The sequence below is a fragment of the Sprattus sprattus genome (genome assembly GCF_963457725.1).
Source record: "Sprattus sprattus genome assembly, chromosome: 16".
In the NCBI taxonomy this organism is placed as follows: Eukaryota; Metazoa; Chordata; class Actinopteri; order Clupeiformes; family Clupeidae; genus Sprattus; species Sprattus sprattus.
Window position 1 is genome coordinate 11180452 of NC_137914.1, and position 21230 is coordinate 11201681.

The 21230-nt window shown below is 47.6% G+C and overlaps 1 protein-coding gene across 1 annotated transcript in view; it reads right to left on the reverse strand.

The window, feature by feature from the left end:
* Positions 1-21124, reverse strand: part of bmp7b (bone morphogenetic protein 7b) — a gene marked incomplete at both ends in the record, with an annotated part of 28168 nt that extends 7044 nt beyond the window's left edge. The window contains 2 exons of the mRNA XM_080854099.1: positions 2057-2249; positions 20725-21124. Coding sequence (XP_080710225.1) covers positions 2057-2249; positions 20725-21124 — 593 coding nt within the window. The remainder of the gene's footprint in view (positions 1-2056; positions 2250-20724) is intronic.
* Positions 21125-21230: the final 106 nt, after the last annotated feature.

Below are 21230 nucleotides of genomic sequence, written 5' to 3' on the forward strand. Positions count from 1 at the left end.
AAACTCATGCAGTATCCTACACCAGGTGGGACGCTGGGTGGACTCTATTACATGCAATAACAGCAAGAAAATAATGCAAATACAAAAGCATCTTGGAGCAGAGGCTAGAGAGGGTATAGAGGGAAAGGAATGATGGAGAGAAAGCAGCCAACAATTTAGAGAGCACATAGAAAACAAAAACCCTCGATAATGGAAAAGACAGAATATCCTTCTCCTCCCCACCAAAAGGCTGAGGAAAGAGAGAGAGTGAAAGAGAGTGAAAGAGAGAGAGTGAAAGAGAGTGAAAGAGAGAGAAGGTGGCAGGAGGAAAGAGGGCTCCAGATGGTAAGGCCCAGGGGAGCACTTCATTTCCTTAATTGATAATAATGGCTTTATAAACGGCTGTTGGTCTCCCAGAGAACAAGTGGCCCTGCCGTAAATCACCAGCAGGAATTTAGCAGGAGAGAGAGAGAGAGAGACAGAGAGAAAGAGAGAGAGATAGAGAAAGAGAAGGGGGGAGTGAAAAAGAGTAAATATGTGGAGAGAGAAAAAGAGAATGATGGAGTGACTGAGTTAATCAAGTGACTGTGGGAATGAGAGCGGGAGAGTGAGTGAAGAAACGCAGGGAGACTTTTAAGAAACAACAAGCTACGAAGAGGGGATGAAAAGACAGACTAGGGAGGAAAATAAAGAGTCTGTAGAAGCCCTTGTGGGATGAGCCCTTCCATCAGTGCAATCCATCCTGGAGCTTCCCCAAAGCCCTGAGCATCAGTGGACTACAGAGGCCGACTCTGGCACAAAGCCCACACTCCCACCCCCCCTCTGGACCAGGAGGCTGCAGCCCAGGAATCAAAGCCCTCCCCAGTTCACCTTTAACGCAGCTGCCACACACACCTGGTACACAGGAAAAGACTCTAGAAGGAGACTCTGTTTTCTCCTTTTGCCTTGTATGCATTCAATCCCTTTAGTTCATTTATGTATTCATTTAACTCAGCTCTCCCTCCCTCTCTCCATTCCTTCTCTCTCTCTCCCTCTTTCTCTGGGGAGAGGACAAAAGCACGTGTTGTTCCTGTGCCTCTTCCAGGGGCAACACTAGCCTCCATGAGGGGTCTGGCGGAACAGAGACGGGAGGAAAAGGGTACCGACGGGGAGGGGCGGACAGCTCCAAAGCTGCAGCCCCCGGTGTGAGTTACACACGCCCTCTGGAAGGTTCCGACAGGGCAGCCGGGGGTAGTCGTCTGTGGTACACAAGCGGTTCTTTGAGAGGAGGAACGACAGCGGCAGAAAAAGGAAAACACAAAGTGGCTAAAAGAGCCGGGGTTCGGAGTCCCTGTGCGTCCGACATGCTGACCGACACCTCACCACAAACTGGCTGACGAAGAGTTTACCCTGACAGAACAAACACAAATTTGAGACACTCATACCCCCTGCCCCTCCCCCTGCCCCTACCCCTACCCCAGGTTCCAGTTAAAAACCTGTGCATACCACCACAAGCCTGTGAGTGATGCCAGTGGCAGTAGAAGCCTGGGAGTCTTTCTGAGGAAGGGTTCCCTCAAGTCTCCCTATGCCCTGTGCTGTGGAGCAAGGGGGACAGGGTTACACTAATGGACGTGAACATGAGAAGATGATGGCATGGAGATATGGAGCAGGTGGCCCACTGCAGTTATGACCTCCCCATCTATGTGCTCTCTGCACATAAATGACCGTTGCTGATTAATTCACATTCTTGCACTTGAGCACAGTCTGCACATTCAATGTGGAAAAGGTACAGAAATATCCAGAGTTCTGAATTCAAACAAAAAAATCCAAAAAGCGAAAAAAGTTAAAAGCAGGGACAGGCCTGATGACTTCATCCCTTGAGTTCCAGCTCTCTGGAAGACTGAACCATACCTTTGCCAAAGTGTTTAATTTTTACATTTTCTGATATGATCTGTGTGTGTGTGTGTGTGTGTGTGTGTGTGTGTGTGTGTGTGTGTGTGTGTGTTTGTGTGTTTGTGTGTGTGTGTGTGTGTGTGCTCATGTGCATGTGTGTGTGCGTGTGCGTGTGCATACGTGTGTGGTTCTGTGTGCATCTCACCTGTCAGAGTGCTCCTCCAGCACCTGGTAGACGCTGATGCGGAAGGTCTCGTTGTCGAAGCGCTCCTGGATGAAGTCCTTGTAGATGCGGAACTCAGCGGCTGTGACCGCCTCGCCCTCTGGAATCCTGGCCAAGTCAAAGCGGAATTCCCGGTGGTGCCGACGCACAGGCATGAACTCTTTATCATGTTCCACTGAGGGAGAGGCAAGACAGACAGGCTTTTACCAAAGGGACGACCACAAGGCTCAAACACGCTGCCATGTTCAGCTGTTGGACACCGCATGAGAAAAAGGTCAACAGATCCCAGCAATCCAGGCAACCCTAGGGGTGGACTCTGAAATGTTCTCTAGATAAGCGATTGATTCTGAGAAGGCACACATACACACTTACTCAGACAAACACACACACACACACACACTGAAAGACAGTCAGACTTGTTCCAGGGGATAATAAAGATGTTTGCTGTGATAAATTGAGAACACACCCCAGGAGAGAACGTGTGAAATCTTTAAATTGATTTAGACATGGATCCACAGACAGCTTTATGGCTCTCTCTCGCACTCTAGCTGCTTCACGCTCGCTCTTGGGGAACCAGAGAGAATTGACTACTCGGCCTCTCATCTGGACCACATGAGGTGGAGCTTGCTCGCTTCACAGAGCACAACCTCCCCTGCGTCCATCACACACACACACACACACACACACACACACGCATACACAGCGAACCGAACTGCACCATCCTGTCATATTTCCCAAAAAAGAGGGGGAACCCACACTTTTACAACCCTTGCTTTTTCCAAACACACAACAAGCTCGCCGATCCAGAACACACGCCACCACAACACACACATTTTTCCCAGCCCTCCTCAACACACAGCAGGGATCACTGTCTCATCTCCCGCCCTCCCTTCAGACCGGATCTGTTTTTGCCTCCCATTCGATAGCACTCAGACTCATCGCCCCCTCACCCCTAATCCCCTCTGTTGACCCTTAACCCCAGTTTAGTTAACTTAACCCCCGGTGTTTGTCATATCCTGCCCTGAGTTCTCTATTCTGCAGGACGTCTCGGCCTCCTGTGGGGTTTCATGGCCATGAGCTCCTTGCCCCTGAAGAGCAAAGCATTCACCTTCGCAAAAAAAAACTAGGTCCAGGAGGTCCGAGCTGGGAACGGTTATCCCTGTCACAGAGTCCACAGGAGGTACTGAGAGAAACACTACAGCTATTTCAATGAAAGGCTTCAACACATTAAATTGAGTTGACCACATACAAATATTTTTTGGCTTCCCAAAAGCTGTCGCAGCTCTGAAAAACGATTCAGCGTGACAACTCCCACTAGCGTCTTGTGATCATAGCACCATGGAAACACGGTCCCATTTCGTGTTGTGAGTGTTCCTCTACAAGTGCTGACCTCTGCAGCCAAGCCCAGTGCTGCGGTCCACAGGCCTGAACCACACCCAGTGCTCTGAGCACTGCCCTACCACTCTATCTCATGCGGATGTCTTCCTCTGCTCTCAGCCTCGGAGGGGACATCCCTCTAGTCAGTGCACTCAGGACAATTACTGGGACAGCTGGCCATGCAAAGATGCATGACAGATGATGTCTCACTCTCTGGATGTCTCCCTCTCTGGATCATGATGTCTCACTCTCTGGATGTCTCACTCTCTGGATGTCTCCCTCTCTGGATCATGATGTCTCACTCTCTGGATGTCTCCCTCTCTGGATCATGATGTCTCACTCTCTGGATGTCTCCCTCTCTGAATCATGATGTCTCACTCTCTGGATGTCTCCCTCTCTGGATCATGATTTCTCACTCTCTGGATGTCTCACTCTCTGGATGTCTCCCTCTCTGGATCATGATGTCTCACTCTCTGGATGTCTCACTCTCTGGATGTGTCCCTCTCTGGATCATGATGTCTCACTCTCTGGATGTCTCCCTCTCTGAATCATGATGTCTCACTCTCTGAATGTCTCCCTCTCTGGATCATGATGTCTCACTCTCTGGATGTCTCCCTCTCTGGATCATGATGTCTCACTCTCTGGATGTCTCCCTCTCTGGATAATGATGTCTCACTCTCTGGATGTCTCACTCTCTGGATGTCTCCCTCTCTGGATGTCTCACTCTCTGGATGTCTCCCTCTCTGGATCATGATGTCTCACTCTCTGGATGTCTCCCTCTCTGGATCATGATGTCTCACTCTCTGGATGTCTCCCTCTCTGGATCATGATGTCTCACTCTCTGGATGTCTCCCTCTCTGGATCATGATGTCTCACTCTCTGGATGTCTCTGGATCACACATTTCTGTGCCGTCTCTCATTTATTGACACTAACCGTCCTTTTTCTACTCGATCCTCTTTCTTTCAGCGACGGGCTGATTGGCCAGTGAGCTTTCCCCACCGGGGGGGTTCATCACGTGGCCCTTGAACTCTGCACAGCTTTGGCTTCTCTGCCAGCTCTCTATCACGGCCAAGGCCTCGCAGTCGGACACAGACGCAGAGACAAAGAACGCCTTGTTGACACTTCCACTCCTGCGCTGCACAGGCAGAGAACAGAGAGTGGCCAACTGTCCTCCCAGTTGACCACAGTGCTGAATGAGTGACCGTGATTGAGAGTGGCGTAAAAATGTAAATAGAAGTGGAGGGACATTAACTGCTTAACTCTGTCCCACCACTCTCTCTGTGCTGTAACTTGTCACATTGTAAATCTGTCTCGTCTCCAACTCCCTCTCTAGCCTTTGCTCCCTTTGCCGATGACTTTCTCCCTCTTCTCATTCACTCTTTCCTATCCATCTGTGGTGCCGTAGATCGCCTCTATTTTCTTCACTTTTTCCTCACTTCTTTTATTCACTCTTTCCCTTTCATTCTCTCATGTCCTTTTTCTCCTACACACACACACACACACACACACACACACACACACACATACACTATTGCTGTGTGCAGAACACACAATGGCCCCACTGTCCATGCAAGTGTGTGTGCACTGAGGGAAAGAGCATGGATCTAATTACTCTTCAGCGCGGGCCGGGTTTCTGTTGGTGATTAGCAGAGGGCCATTCCAGCGCACATTGTCCGGAGCTTCCCAGACCGTTCGCATTGTTTGCCCACCGTTTTCACTCAGGAGCACCCTCACAGCAGACCACTGCAACTCATCCCCTCATACCTCCAACCGACCACTCCACCACCACCCCCAAAACCTCCCCAGCATCTCAACACCAGAGCACCTGTGACTCTGCCCCCCTCTCCCCTCTCTCCTGCAGAATGGGAGCTTTCAGAGCACTGGCCCCCAGCCCCTGCACAAGGACACTGTCTCTACTTTATCTGCCTGACAAGCTCTTCTCTCTCTGTGGTCAGGGGCCCCTGGGGAGTGATCTTTTGCCCATCTCGGAATAACACCTGCGGACCACATAGCCCCCCCCCTAAGCACTGGATACAGGTGAGGCTGTGACGGCGCTCATTCAACAGTGCCCTTGTTTCCTTACTGGAACAACTGCAATTCCTGTTCATAAAAACCAGTTTATTAAAGTTGAGTGGGGGGGATGAACATGAGGGTCTTCTTGACAGGTTTGTCTGGTTCAATTTCATGGTATTGTGTTGTGTGTTAGCTCTCTCCTCCTGATAACTAACTCTTTATATGTCTCTCTTTATCTCTCTTTCTTTCGCTCCACCTTCTCTCCCCACACTCCCAGAACCGTGACTCCATCCTGGAACACGCGTTTCCCCACAGCATCAAAGCAAGCGCAGCTGACTTTTACTAGACTCCCTCTTTCCCCCCTCTCTCTCTCCTCCCTTCCTCCCTCGCTCTCCCTCTCTTTGTCTGCCGGAATGGAAGATCAAACGCAGCATTCTGGGGTGGTGTAAGTGCTTTTCCATTTCTCTACGGTAGTGTTTAATGGCCGCCGGGCACCACGTGGTCACAGCCTTGCTGCTACTCCCGCTGCTCAGACATGTGCCCCTGAAACGTCTTTAAGAGCTCTCCTCTCCTGACAGACAGCCCTCCATGCCACCTCACCTCCCTCCCGGAGCGGCTCCCTTCCAAGGTTCGAGGGTCAGGTGGAGTCTTTTATGGTAGTGCTGGTATGTTGGCCGCTCTGCTTGTTATTGCGGCTGTATATCAGGCTGGTTACCTGTTCTTAGAGAGCTCTGGCACTCTTCTCCAGAGCTGATTTGGCTAAAAAAAATATTTGCGGAATATTTGCGCAATTTTATATGAGTGTGTGTGTGTTTATGTTTGGTTTGTGTGTGTGTTTATGTAATTGCATGTGCGTGAATACATCTCTGTGTGTGTGTGTGTGTGTGTGTGTTCGAGTGTGCATCTCTGCATGTGCGAGTGTATTTGTATTTGTCTGCACACAGCTGAGCTGGCAGAATTGCAAATGGCTTGGTGTCCTGTTGGCCTTGTTGTTCAAGTGCACATGTGAGGTCACCTCACCACTATGAGCCTTATGAGTGGATGACACGAAAACTCAGCCAACTACACAAAGATAAACACACACACACCAACACATACAAATGTACACATGAAGGCAGTGGATAACAAACACAAATACTTTTCAGAGGGGACGACTTAGAGGATAAAACAGGCACTCATACACAATCAAATACACACACACTGCACAAACACTGAGGGCATATGAGCCAACACCAAAATATACAAGTGCACAGCAACATGTACACACACACACACACACACACACGCACACACACACACACACACACACACACACACACACACACACACACGACACAGACACACACACACACACAGACACACACACACAGACACACACACACACACGTACACAGACACACACACACACAGGCACACAGACACACACACAGATACACAGACACGCACACACACACACACAGGCGCCTACACACTGGATGCTGGTGAGCAGATTGCTGGAACAGGACTTCCCTCTCCTCCCTCTCTATGGCGCTGGCTCGTAAATAAAGCAGCGGTATCAGAGTGCAGAGGCGGTGATGACACGGGGAAGCCTGCTTCACCTCCCCAGACATCAGGCTGCAGGCCCTCCCAGGGGCCCTCTCACTTCCTCCCCAGCACCTCAGGCCCTCACGCTCCAGACCAGACCCAGCACAGGTGCACCAGCCCCGCGGACAGCCCCACTCTCCTACCCCATGTCGCTAAGAGAACCACCAGGCCCTTAATCTTGCAGTCCGCCCCTCTGCACTAGGAGGCCTTTATCTACTGGACTGTGAACAGCTGGCTGCAACTGCACACGTCTCCAACTAACCCTTTCCAGTCTCTTCTTCTTTCTCTTCTTTGTTCTTTGTTTCCATGTTCTGCACTGCTCCTCCACTTTATTAGTGTTTGCTTTTGACTACTGATGTAAAACAGCATTTTTAAAAAGAACTGTCCAGTCCATTAGACATAGAGGAAAGGAAAAATTACATGGAGTTAACTGAAAAAAAATGGAGTAGCCTTCTTTGAAGGGGATGATAACCCAAGGCCCACATGAACAGAATCTAATCCTGAAATCCTCTCCTGTGAGAGACTCTCTCTCTTCCAGCAAGTGAAACTGAATGTGAGGTGACTGTGAGGTGCAAGAGTATGCCAAATGAGAGCACATCAAATGAGTGAGTACATACAGTATCATTGTCTTTCTCTCACACACAGTTCCCTCTATCCTCTCACTGCTCTTTCTCTTTACCTCTCACAGTTCCCTCTATCACTCACTCCCTCTCACTGCTCTTTCTCTTTTCCTCTTTTCCTCTTTCAACCTCCCCCCTCTCTCTCTTTCTCTGGCAGTAATTAGAAGTGGGGCAGGGTGCAGTTAAATGAAAGCGGGCACATTTATGACTTCCTCTGGGAGGAAGCGAGTGGCCATCAGAGTGGTGGCCCTACCTGTGTTAAACAAACAGAGGGAGCACCAGGAGGGGAGCAGCAGTGGGCATTAAAAGGGGCAGCCAAGGAAACTCTATCCACAGGCATCTGAAATGCTGCCCATTTCCAACCTCACTCGCTTTTTCCTCTGTCTCAGGCCCAGCCCCGGATACAATCACACACACACACACCTCAATGCAAATATACACACAAAAATACACACAAAATGCAATACACACTTGCAAACATTTATCATTCAAAACACTGACTTGCTTGCTCTCTCACACACACACACACACACACACACACACACACACACACACACACACACACACACACACACACACACACACACACACACACACACACACACACACACACACACACACAGACTCATACACATTGGCACTTATACCAGGAGTGGGGTATTTCAGCACCTCTCTGTGTGTACCTCAGTCTGTCACTGTAGTCCCCTTAAGGTAAATGTTTTCATGCTCTCCAATGGAATGACCTACTGCTACAGCAGCTGCGTACACCACTTGGATCACAACTACCTTGTGATCCACACACATTCTCTCACACACACACCCACCTTCTTTCATGGAGAGGATATAGTATGTAACTGTACCTGCTGGCTACCGTTAACATATACATACTGTATATACCCACAGCACACTTCAAAAATAAAAAAAGACATAAATGTACACTTATGAGGCATTAAAGGATCAGTGCCTCAGCTGTGTGTGATTGTGTTTGTGACTAGAGAATAAAGGAATGGGAGGCACCCATCACACTGCACAAAATCAAAAGGACACCTGCTCATGTGATGTGCAGGATGTTTCCCTGGTGGGTATTTGAGTTGGATTCAGAGTGAAGAAAAAAGGATAAAACATCTGCTAGCACATGTGCATGCATGTGTTTTACATTTGACTGTGTGTGTGTGTGTGTGTGTGTGTGTGTGTGTGTGTGTGTGTGTGTGTGTGTGTGTGTGTGTGCGTGCGTGTGTGTGTGTTTGTGTGTGTGTGTGATGAAAATGTTATAATGAACTGTGTAGCTGGATATGTGTTTATGTGTGTGTTTACATGTTCGAGTGAGAGTGAGTGTCCAAATAAAAGCATTTAAATATGCAATATTCCCAGAGTGATTGAAAAAAGTCCAGGCCACACAACTACTGTACCACAAATATCCGGCACCCTAATCAATCTTCAAAGAGAATGACCTCGCGGGAGGGCGCATACCCAAACCGCTCAATCTGGCTCCAGATTTATCACACACACGTGCTCCGGCCACAATAAAGGTACTCTCCGGCTCTAAAGCAGCACGCCATCTGCGTTTCCTCCCCACAAGCACACAGCGAGGCTGGGATCGAGACGGCCCAACCGCTCCCTGACCGCTCACGTCTCCGTTCCAAACCTCCCTGGCCAATCCCATACAGAGACGTGGCCTGGGAGGGGAATGACGCAGCCCTGCCTGGGCGCTGAGAGACAGCTGCGTGCCTGCGTCCTTTCAAGACGACCTCAGGCCTCGGTGCCTCAGACAGACATCAGTGACACCTCTCTCTCCTTCACCCTGTTCCTCTTTAGCGCTCTCTTTCTTTCTTTTTTCCCGCTCTCCAAGTTCTGTCCTGGCTGTGTGAAAGGCAGTGGTTGCATGGGGGTGCGGGGTGGGGGTGGGGGTGGGGGGGGGGGGGGGTGGCTGAGGTTTAGGTCTGGCAGGATGCAGTGATAGAGAATGAGAGAGAGAGGGTGAGAGAGGGAGAACAGGAGAGGGACACAGAAATCGGGAGGCGGGATCTCAAGCACCTCCCCAACACCTCCGTCAGTGTGGGTCGAGAAACAGTCCAAGGTGACACGGCAAATTAGTGCATGTGTCTGTCCTGTGCGCTCACACCGCACGGGCCCCTGCCTCGGCCCACCTGCTGGCTTCCGCCCACCCGCAGGGGGGCAGATCACCCCTGATCCCCCCCCACCCCCCCCCCACCACAACTCTGAGAGGCCCACCTTCCTTTCTGGACACTTTTCCAGGAGGCAGAGACAAAAAGCACGCCAGAAACAAATGCATTGTTGCATGTGTTTACACAGGCGCTTGTTCTCTGTGTATGAATCTACGCATATGGCAGAAAATATGAGTAAGCCAGAAAGCAAGATGTTGAGTGAGAATGCGCATGAGAGAAGACCATCTGGATATGCAGAACACTGTTTGCCGCTCTGACTCTCACGACATGTGACAGTTGTGCGATTACCAAGGCGACAGTTTCAAACATCCAACCTCCAACAACAATCTCCTGAGCCATCGGGCCTCCAGATCCCCCACCAACACAAAGCACGCAACAAACCTCACCAAAATAACAGCATGCCTCATTCTTTCCTCGCTCATTCTCCATCACCAGAAAAAAAGAGAGGTGAGCAGAAAACAAACGGAAAGAAGAGTGTGAGTGTGCAAATGTGTATAAATGAAAGAGTGCGAGAGAAAGAGAGCATGTGCGTGTGTGTCTGCATGCCTGCATTTTTGCATGTGAGCGTGTTAATGAGAGTATGGATGAATATGATAGATAGAAACTATAAGGAAAAAAAAAACATTTTAAATATTAAATAAATTAACAAATAAACAAATAAACAAACAAGATGATAGAGAGAGCAGCCGAGAAAGAAAGAAAAAAAGAGAAAGAAAAGAAGACGGACCGAAAAAGAGAGGCAGGCAGGATTGCTCAATGTTTGTCCTTGGCCTCTGCTAAGTAACGGCTAACTGCCCGCTGCAGAGTGATAACCGCGTTAGAACACTTCCTGCCCACTGGCGACAGATGATGACATCAGTGCTCGGTGATGTATTTATATTTTTTTAACGCCTCACAATTCTCACTGGCTCTGGCGGGTCAGAGGAGGCAGCACAAAAATGGCAGGGCAATTAAGTTCTGGAAAACAAGCCTTGAATATGTGTGTGTGTGTGTGTGTGTGTGTGTGTGCATGCCTTTGTGTGTGTGTGTGTGAGCATGTGCATGCTTGTGTGAATGTGTGTTTGTGTGCATTTGTGTCCGTCTGTGCGTGGGTTGTGTGCATACAAAAATGGTAATTGCTGGTAAGGGCATTGAGCGTTTGCACTCGAGGCTGTTAATCTTGGAGATTCAGTGTGTGTCTGGCCCTTCCGAACACCTCTTTCACTCCTTCCTCCTCGATCGTTCGGGCAGCTTCCGGCCGTAAAGAGGCTTCGGCTACGCTCCACCGCACGCCTGAGTGACTGTTATGGAAGTCAAATTGACATGGTGCTGAATGGTGGAGATGATTGAATGTGGGATACAATCTGAGCAAACAGTCAAGAGAGCTCAGTGAGTTAATGCACCCCTCTCTCTCTTGGGCGGACAGAGCTGAATGTGGAGCACAAGCCATAGTGCTGGTCTGGGATCCGTCGGGGGGCTTTTGATGATCCTAACGAATGAGGCTGGAGGCCTGAGCAATCTGAACCTGGGTCAGTGTTGCTGTGCTGAGAGGCTTTATGACCACGGCCCCAGATGTCTGTTAGTCTCGTCTGGCCGCCTGGCTCTCCTCTCTTCCCTTTTCCGATTCTCCCATCTCTAATTTAGCAGTCCGCTGCCTTGGCCCCGCCCACTGAGCACCAGCCAAGCCACCTCTTATTATAGGCCTCAGGAGAGTTCACGCTGTCTACGTAAATGTTTTCATAATTTATCCCTCTCACAACACACACACACACACTCTTACACACACACATGAACTTACACGTCCAGATGCACAAACATACATTTAAGTATACACATCATTACACAAACAGAAATACACATATACTCACAAACTCACACAAACACCTGTGTGGCTACCCACGCTCTCTCTCTCTCACACACTCATATACACAATACACACACACACACACACACACACACACACACTCTCTCTTTCACACATATAAACATGTGTGCCAACACTGATGGTAACACATTAAGAGTGCCCTCAGTTTTAAGAGCTTGTTGTTTATTTAGTTTAATTAGATCCAGCCCCTTTAAAAATAAATGAAATTTTCGGTGAGGAATTCCTGTGCCACTCCAAGCCTGCGGCTGGAGTCTTTCCCAAATAAACTGAAAATAAAAATTGCCACATCAAATCCATATTTCACACTAAATTGGCATCATTTTTCAGCTCTTGTCATAAAAAGCTGTAGCGTACAGTTGTTACTGAACTTTAACAAGCTTTGATTTGGCTCTCCCTGGTCTTTCTAGAAATCTGTAAGGCATTACAGGACTGCCTCATTGCCATCTCATGTGGGCCTGACCAGAGCTACTGAGGTGACTGTTGTATATGTCGTATAACTGCAACCCATAGGTTACATTTAATATGTTAATATTGATCATGTAAACACACATATGTTATTGTAGATGTCTGGCCATGTTTATCCAACCATATCCAGCCATTTGAGTTGAGAGGTCACAAAGAGTGTTGAAGGAAAGCAGGGGTGCTACAGAGATCTGTTTAAGAACCTTGTGTGAGTGTGTGTGTGTGTGTGTGTGTGTGTGTGTGTGTGTTTGTGTGTGTGTGTGTGTGTGTGTGTGTGTGTGTGTGCATCTGCGTGTGTGTGTGTGTGTGTGTGTGTGCGTCTGCGTGTGTGTGTGTGTGTGTGTATGTATGTATGGGGATCTGGTTTCTCTCCATCTCCATTTCTTCTCCATTTGGTTCTGCAGGCCCCCCCCCCCTACATTAGTCCGCTCTCTCTCCCATCCCAGGCCAGGCTAGTGTCCTCCCCAGGTCTGTCAGCACTCAGTGCCAGCCTGTCGTTGATGGTCTGGCAGCTGGGTGGTGCGGTGGGTCTCTGGTCCCCCTCACTCAGCAGCAGCATGGCCCAAGCGGGAGCTGGGGGGGGGGTTGGCTCTAAATGGGCGATGTTGTGTTTATTTGAACAATGCGGCGGCGGGTCACTGGGTCGCTGGCTTTGCTCTGGCCCACATCTGGGCTGTCTCATAATGGGAGGTTTTACTCTACACCACCTTAGGAGAGATGTGTGCAATGTGTATGATTGTGTGTCAGTGTGTGTATATATGTGTGTGTAAAGTTGAAATACATAGAGCATGTGTTTTCAAACATACACACACACACACACACACACACACACACACACACACACACAAATATATACAAACAAGGACCCACACATATTATAAAATCATGTGCCTCCACAAACGCCTAAGCACAGAAACTTGCATTTAGACTCCTCCGGGTATGCTGTTGTCATGCCGACATTTGCTATCACCGTGGCAGCAGAGTAATGCCGAGGGTCTCAGCATTCCCGGAGCTCTGTGTTCTTACCTGCCTCTCACCCCAGCAGCCCACCTGCACAGACACAGCACACAACCAGGAGCCAAGTCATCCCTGGGGCGCTGCGTATAAGACTCCCTGTCTAGACTAAATCTCTCTCTCCCGCTCTTGTGTGTTTCCTCTCCCCTTTTCCCTAAGAGCTCCATCTATGTAGAGACACGTTGTTTCAATTGTTGTATTTCATTTGGCTGTCACATTCTTTCACACATTTTTCAAAATGCTATAGATATATTTTTGTATAAAATTCAGAAAAATCGTTTTTCTGTTGTTTCTGGAAAAAAGCTCTCCCATTTCCCCTTAAGCATCTCAGTTAAACTCGTGCAAGAGGACTGCCAAACTGTGACTTCATCCAGCTCCTGACCCAAGTGGGTAACAAAGTATCTATGCCCCCTGCACAACGTTCAAAACATCAGAGGGACACCGGGGCCAGAGGATGACTTTTTTAGCAACACTGTTCGGTTCATTTCCTCCAAATAAATGAGAGGAGGCAGGTTCAAATGCCTTTCTGGCACACAGAACATGCAGAATGTTATTTTCTCTCTTAGAAAAGCGAGGGAGTTTGCTCCAGGGATCCGATTTTAGCACGTTAAGTACTGATCATGCAACTCCAGAGCTTGAAAAACAAAAACGAAAAGGAGAGGAAAAAAGATATCACTTTGAAAGTGTCAAGGCCAGGGGAAACAATCAGACTCAACAAAGGGAAACAAATACCGTCAAAGACTTCCGCTCCTGTCGACTGCCCTTGTCGTTATATGCAAACAGAGAGGTGGTTCTCCCTGACGCTGATAACTTAATGACACAACACTCCTTTTATCTCTGGACAAATGTATATCTCCTGAATTTGCTTTCATCGCTTGGAGTATACCCAGTGACATTTGACTAAAAGAGTTTTGGCATTCTGCCTTGACTGCCAGTTGGAGAATGAAGCATGCAAACTGGAACACCATGACGCCTGGTAAGACACACTGCTGGACCACGGCAGTACAACTTCAGAGGTTCTAGAGTACAATTACACAAAGAATATGAAGGAAAGCTGATGTGGAAGTGGAACAGATTGCTTTGGAATGGTTCGCGAAACTCATTACATGGAATCACTGATACTGCATGTAGAAAGCAGAGCATGGAAAATGGTAGTAGGGGGATTGTTTTGGGGCGTATTGTAAAGGCGATTGTTGAGGACACTGGGCTCTAATTAGATGGGGCAGAATGCTGGGGACGCAAGCAGCAGGGATCAGTGTAAGTATGGTAGGGTGAGAACAGGAGGGGCTGAGGTGGGGAGGCCTGTGAGAGCAGGACCAGGCACGGGGGGGGGGGGGGGTGTGTGTGTGTGGTGTGGGGGGGGCACAGGGTGGAGGACCGATGTGAACTGGGCAGGGAGAGAGAGAGGGGAAGAGGAGAAAAAGAAGGAGGGGGGGGAGTTGCTGAGATCTGTGGACTTTGAGGAGATAAAGTTTCCCCACACAGCTGCTTTGGCCCACAGATGTAGAGAAACATCTGTATTAACCTCTGGCCGTGTCCCAGGGGCAGCCTGCTGAGGACTGGAATGTAAGGAAGGCCCTTCCACAGGGCTAGAAAAAAAAGAGAGAAAAAGAGAGAGAGAGAGACAGAGGAGGGGGTGGGGGGGGGGGGGGCAGAGCAAATACAGAGAAATTAAACAAAACAGAAAGAAAGGTCTTCAGAAAACAAGAAGCAATTTGCTTAAGGGCATGTAAGAGCAAAGTTGACTGACTTATGGGCACTAATGCGCTAATACCAATAACCCTAACATGTCATTGAAAGCCATATTTGCAGTTCTGATCAAGAGTGATGGTGCCAGTTCCAATAAACCTCAACATCACATGACACAGTCTTTACCACCAGATTTCCCCACTATCATGACTGTTCCATGACCAACCTGATTCTATCTGTACAAATGAGGGTAACACATCATCACCACTCTACGAACCACCACCATGGCCAACACGAGCCTCTTTCCTGTAGGCAAATGAGTAATGGCGACACGGCGCAGTTCTCCACCGCGGTCGAAGATTAACATCTCGCAGTGTCATGACAGAGGCCTGACGCCATCCCTCTGGAGCAAGAACCTGTGTGTGTGGCACAATGCTGCCTTGATGCCAACCCCTCATAAAAACCCAAACAAGTTTTCCATTTACAGTGTTTTCCTCCTTCTCCCGAACCCTCCCCCCTTACCTGCCTCTTACCTCACACAAACATCGACATAGACACACAAACACATTACACCCACTGGTGGTAACTCCAAGGGTCTGTGTAGGGTGGTTTTGGGGTTCAGGGAAAAGAGGAAGGGGAGCAGACAATGCCTCGCAGCGCTACAATAGCTACACAACATCCAGTGCGATTAGCAATTAAGTGACTCACTCTGTCTGCACTGAGCCCTGTGGTTCAGGTACATGAGAAGGGACAACCTTTGGCAACTCTCTTCCACTCTCTTACTTGATCTCCATCATTTTCCCTCCATGTAATGTATGCAATCTACAGTGGGAAAGAGCCACAGTCGACACACATGTAGCAATGGTTGGCAGAGTAAAAGGGGGGGGGGGGGGCTAACTGGGGGTGCTAACTGCTTCAACTGTTTAATTTTGTTTTTCAATTATTTTTATTGCAGTCTCTTACACATCTGGCTGAAATCATTAAGAAACACAACGGAGACCAACAAGAAGAAACTTTTTTTTCTTCCGTCTGAGTTTACATTTTTTTGTTCATGCATGTGCACAGCTGTGCCAAAAGCGACGCTTTATTTTACAATGGCTTCCCCCTGAGACTGCAGCGTAAGGCAGCTGATTCAAATCAGCAGTATTACCGACCCCGGGACCCATTAGGTTTGCTTTAATAACTCAAATGCCTTGGAGCAAGAGCTGTTGTTCCATCTCCCCATCTTGCTCCCACCCTCTCTCTCTCTCTCTCTTGCTCTCTATCTCTCTTTCCCTTCATTCCATCCCTATCTCTCTCTATCTTGCTCTCTATCTCTCTTTCCCTTCATTCCATACCCCTCTCTCTCTCTCTCTCTCTCTCTTGCTCTCTATCTCTCTTTCCCTTCATCCCATACCTTTCTCTCTCTCTCTCTCTCTTGCTCTCGATCTCTCTTTCCCTTCATCCCATACCTTTTTCTTTCTCTCTTGCTCTCGATCTCTCTTTCCCTTCATCCCATCCCTCTCTGTTGCTCTCTTTCACCCATATACACAATGGACCTGGGCTTACCCCATTAAACATTGCATGAGACCAGGGCACAGGAGGAGAGCGTGACTAACACTCTTGATAACACAGAGAAGGGCACGAGACGACAGACAGCAAACAGTCTCATAAATGTCTGCATTGCAATGTGCTGAGTGACGCTGTGAAAGGTGAGGGCACAACAGGAGAGGTAGGGCATGCCAACCGACAATCACCATCCACTCACTCCCAGATCCTCCCTCCTGCGTGACCTGCTAGCAGTGGGCTGGGGGTTATGGGAAATATAAGTGACCTCACTTCTACTGTGAGTCAGTGGCTTGGATTGGGTAAGCTCAGTCCAGCCCATATCAGCCAGCTCCAGGGGTGAGTGGTTAGTGGCTACCGTAGGGGTGGCACGGCTGACTAACGTAGATGTATGATAAACCCTCGGGGAGGGTCTGTGTGTGGACTAATGTTAACCACAGGAGCCAAACTGGGAGGCTGTGGCCTTTAAGATAGATAGAGGTAGAGACAGAGAGAGAGAGAGAGAGAGAGAGCAATTATTAAGATAGGTGAGGGGAAGGGAAAGTGGGTTTAGAGGTTAATCGAGCAGCTATGTTTCTCTTGTTCGGAACCACTTCCCCTCTCCACTGGTAACCGCCCCCCCACCCTCTGCATCTTAATTTCCCTCCCTGTCACTTTGTCCTCCCCGTAATCCATCTTTCCCGTGGCCTTCTTTCTAATTTACCATATTTTACAGGAGAATACTAGTCTGCCACAGAGAAGAGAGGAGAAGAGAAGAGAAGAGAAGCTAAACCTGGCTGCCACATTGCAGATGAAAGCAAGTGACTTGATGTCCTTAAATGTTACCCTGGGCAGAGTAAAGAGCCTTGCTATGCCCCCCACCCCCATTCCTATTCCACCCCCCTACCTCTCCCCTTCCCAGACCCGTCTCGACATGCTCGGTTAAAGAGTGAGTGTGTATGTGGGAAGTAAATATTACAAAGCTAAACACTAAAGAATACCGCTGTGAACTCTAATGGCTTAAGATGTGATTAAAGGAAAGCAGGCGTGTAATTCATGTGTATGAATAACTATATAATTTGTTAAAGAAAACAGACGCTTTTTTAATTTGTTGATAACATATACCATCACCTGCTGACAAACCACAAATATATATTTTTCAGTGTGCCAGCTAAACCATTTATGGAGAGAGAGAGAGAGAAACAGAGAGAGATTTGCTACTTAGCATGTTCTTTGTCTTCAGAAGTATGCTGTAGATCTTTCCAAAAGGTGGAGAAGTTGTCAGAGAGAGGCTGCTCTTGCACCCCGGAGCGCTGAGTGCACGCCCTCAGTGGCAGCGCATGTTAGCGTGTTGCATGTGCCATTTACATTCTAAATGTATGCCGTAAGCCATTTGCACAGCTGGGCTTTTTACTGAGGTGACTCAGACAGAGCGTCCCTTGCCCAAGGGTCCCAAAAACAGAGACCCACCCCTTAGCACACAAAAAAACACCACCAAAACCCACTAAGAGAGGAACTTTTAACACCACCAAAACCCACTCAGAGAGGAACTCTTAACACCACACTAGGTACTGTCTAAATCCACTTCTGCATAGTTAAACTGACACAAAGACACACAAGGCTCATTGCTCAATACGAAGAGCACAGCGCACTAAAAAAACTTTAACAATAAAGACAATATTTCACAGGTCTGTTAAAGCCCAGATAAATGTAGTCATAACTTGCACTGTATAAATTGCAAGTCTGTTTTATCTTTTGACAATACCCCAAAAAAAACTGCTTCTGGGTGCACAAAAACCCTCCCAGGTCTCTGGTATAAACTGTATCAGGCTCCATCTTCACCTCTTCGGCTTTTCGCTTGCGAAACACTTGTCGAAAATTCCTGTCGTGCAAAACAAAGCCTCTTTAAGGCCTGTCTCTCTCTCAGCCTCTTTCTGTAGCTTTTTAACAGGAGTATCTATGAAATCAGATACTGGGCTGTTGTCATAATATTTAAAGGAGGGAATGCCACCCAGATTTATTCAGAAAAAAAGAGGCAGCTGTGAAGCATAACAGACACACACACACACACACACACACACACACACACACACAAACACACACACACACACACACACACACACACACACACACACACACACACACACACACACACACACACACACACACACACACACACACACACACACACACACACACACTTTCCACATGCCATTCATGAAGCTGCAGAGGGGGAAAAAAATCCACTCTATAATTGTGTGATTTAAATAAATGACAAACGTCCCAGCCTGTAATTTCAGAACAGAGATCTCAAATTAGACCCCCAAAAACCAATGAATAAGATAAACGGAGGAATAAACATTGCTGTCTGGGATTATGAGTTTTTGCTCTCTTGACCATAGCGTTTTATAAATCAGTTCGTCTTCTGCCAGATTCAATAAGACCTCAGATCAGATTGCATCACGAGTTTTCGGACAGGAGCACCACAAAGCCTCTATTCTCTCTTGGGGAACACGCTACAGCCGGCTGTGACATCACAAAGACAAACGTCCGTTTAAGTCTGGCGTGTGACATGGATAATTCGATATGTTGGGAACATGAGGAAAACATGGGGCCTTCTTGAGTGGACCTTTGCTGACAGCCTTGGTCTTAAATGCTAGCTTGCTGCACTTATCAAACACAGAGTGACCAAATGAAACTATTTTTTCAGAGCTGAAAAAGGTATGTTTTACTTTAAAAAAAAAAAAAAAAAAAAAAAGGGCCTTGATGGGCTTACTGAATCTATGTTCCGAGTGTTCCTCTGTCTGTTTTAAATTCTTGTCTTACTGATATGAAACATCGTTGTTATGATTGACTGTCAGGCTTATGGGTCACAGATTTGAGAGGAACGAAAACATTGGTATCGTATGCCTTCTTTCACCGACCTCAGAATCTCTCTTTTTCTCTGCACATAGTGCACTGGCCTGGGAGAGAAGAGAGGCCCTTGACTTTGCAAGCAGTTGTGGTCAAATCCATCTGTGTCAGTGAGTGTTCAAAATAGGCACAATGCAGCAGTTGCCTCAGTAATTACACATTTCAGAATAGGAAACACTGTCACCTCCCTTTCAGTTGCCAAAACACACCAACAATCATCTTTCCAGGATTAATCAGCTGCAGTTCTGAAGTCATCTTCTGGTCTGTCCTATCATGCAGATGTCTTGTGTTCAGGCTTGATTTGGCGGTTCTTTACACCTCTACAATCCCACATCAGTTCTACCTTTAAAGCATATCTCTCTCTACTAACATCCTTCTGTAATTTGAAGTTTTACAGGTCAAACAAATGTCGCAGCCATAATACCAAGGAATAGTTTACCTTTAGTCACTTGTGCTACAGACAAGCTTTATAGCGCATATTTATTCTTGGTCATGCTGATATCACACCTTGCACTGCAATGTTTTCATTGAAAGTTGTTAAAGTATATGATATGACAGGTGATGACTGTGTTTATTTAGTTTGACATCTGAGACATCCAAAAAGAGCAGATAAGGCAGATGCTTTAAGAAACCTTGACAACCACAAATGATTTAAAACAACTGTGGACTTTAGACTCACTAAGATAGAGTAGGCCTACTTTTATCTTCCCTCTAACGAAGGTTCCTTGCGGAGATAAGGAGTTCGTGGAGACTGCAAGTGTCATTCTTACACAGACCGAACACCTGAAAACTGGCGTCTGGCACAGCTGTCGAAGAGAAAAGAGTCGGCACGGAATGCGAAGCTGCTGGAATGACTAAATTGCTACACTGGGCAATTATAAGTTTTGTTTACCAGGGCAGGAGACTGAGAATCACGCCAAGGTTACTGCGTTAGGATAGCCTACTCTCTGATAAGTAGCCTAATAAAATCACTCATCAAATAGGCCAACGGGGAAAAAAATATTCCGGAGATGAAATATGCGAGCTATTTGGCACACACAGAACTGAGAAGGAATCTCAAGCTCCAAGACAAATAGCCTAGTCTGATGTTTCAACAAACTTTTCTACTTTGGGAAAAGTGTCATCCACGTCTGGCTCAATCCCACCATCACTTTGCTACTAAAACGCAACAAGAACAGGGTACAAAAATAGCTTTTCTATGACCCAAAGGCAGCGCAAGCACAGCAAAGGCTACTGTTTTGTTATCGTCGTTATTGTTATTATTTTACAGTGATCTCTTGCCACTTGTTCCTTTTCGACACAAGCCCAATATTTTGTAAATATGTTTTAAACGTTTGGTCAGCTCAATCAAAAGCAAAGGTGTGGTTCATACAAACTGATCTTTAGAAATACAGGTGACCTACCTAAATTAACAAAACTCATAACCATATCAGCGTCGTTAAGAAAGTTGTTGTCCTGCAGCGTCGCAATTGGCGGTCCCTGCGTCGTGAAGACAGGCTTGAATGGATACGAGTGGCCATCCTCATCTCCCTCTGTGGACATGGCATTGTAAAGGTCCAGCATGAACATCGGCGCTGCGTTGTGCTTCCCATGGAGGTGCGGCCGTGGTCGGTGCGGCAACCCGAGTATAGACAGAATCTCCCGTTGCATCTCTCGCCGCTCCTGACTCTTCAGTCGCCGGTGGATGAAACTCGAATGGACTTCATTGTCCAGGGTAAAGTTCGTAAATACTGTGTCAGCCAATACACAGTATGCCCATACAAGCAAAAGTGCTGGGGTACTTTTATCCAGCAATAAAGCCATGTTTTTTTTCTAATCTAATGTTTAGCTGCAATGATAATTGCTTTAGAATATTTACCTTTTTTTTTAAGTTGTAAACTACCCGAATCAACTCCTCTCCCTCATTTTC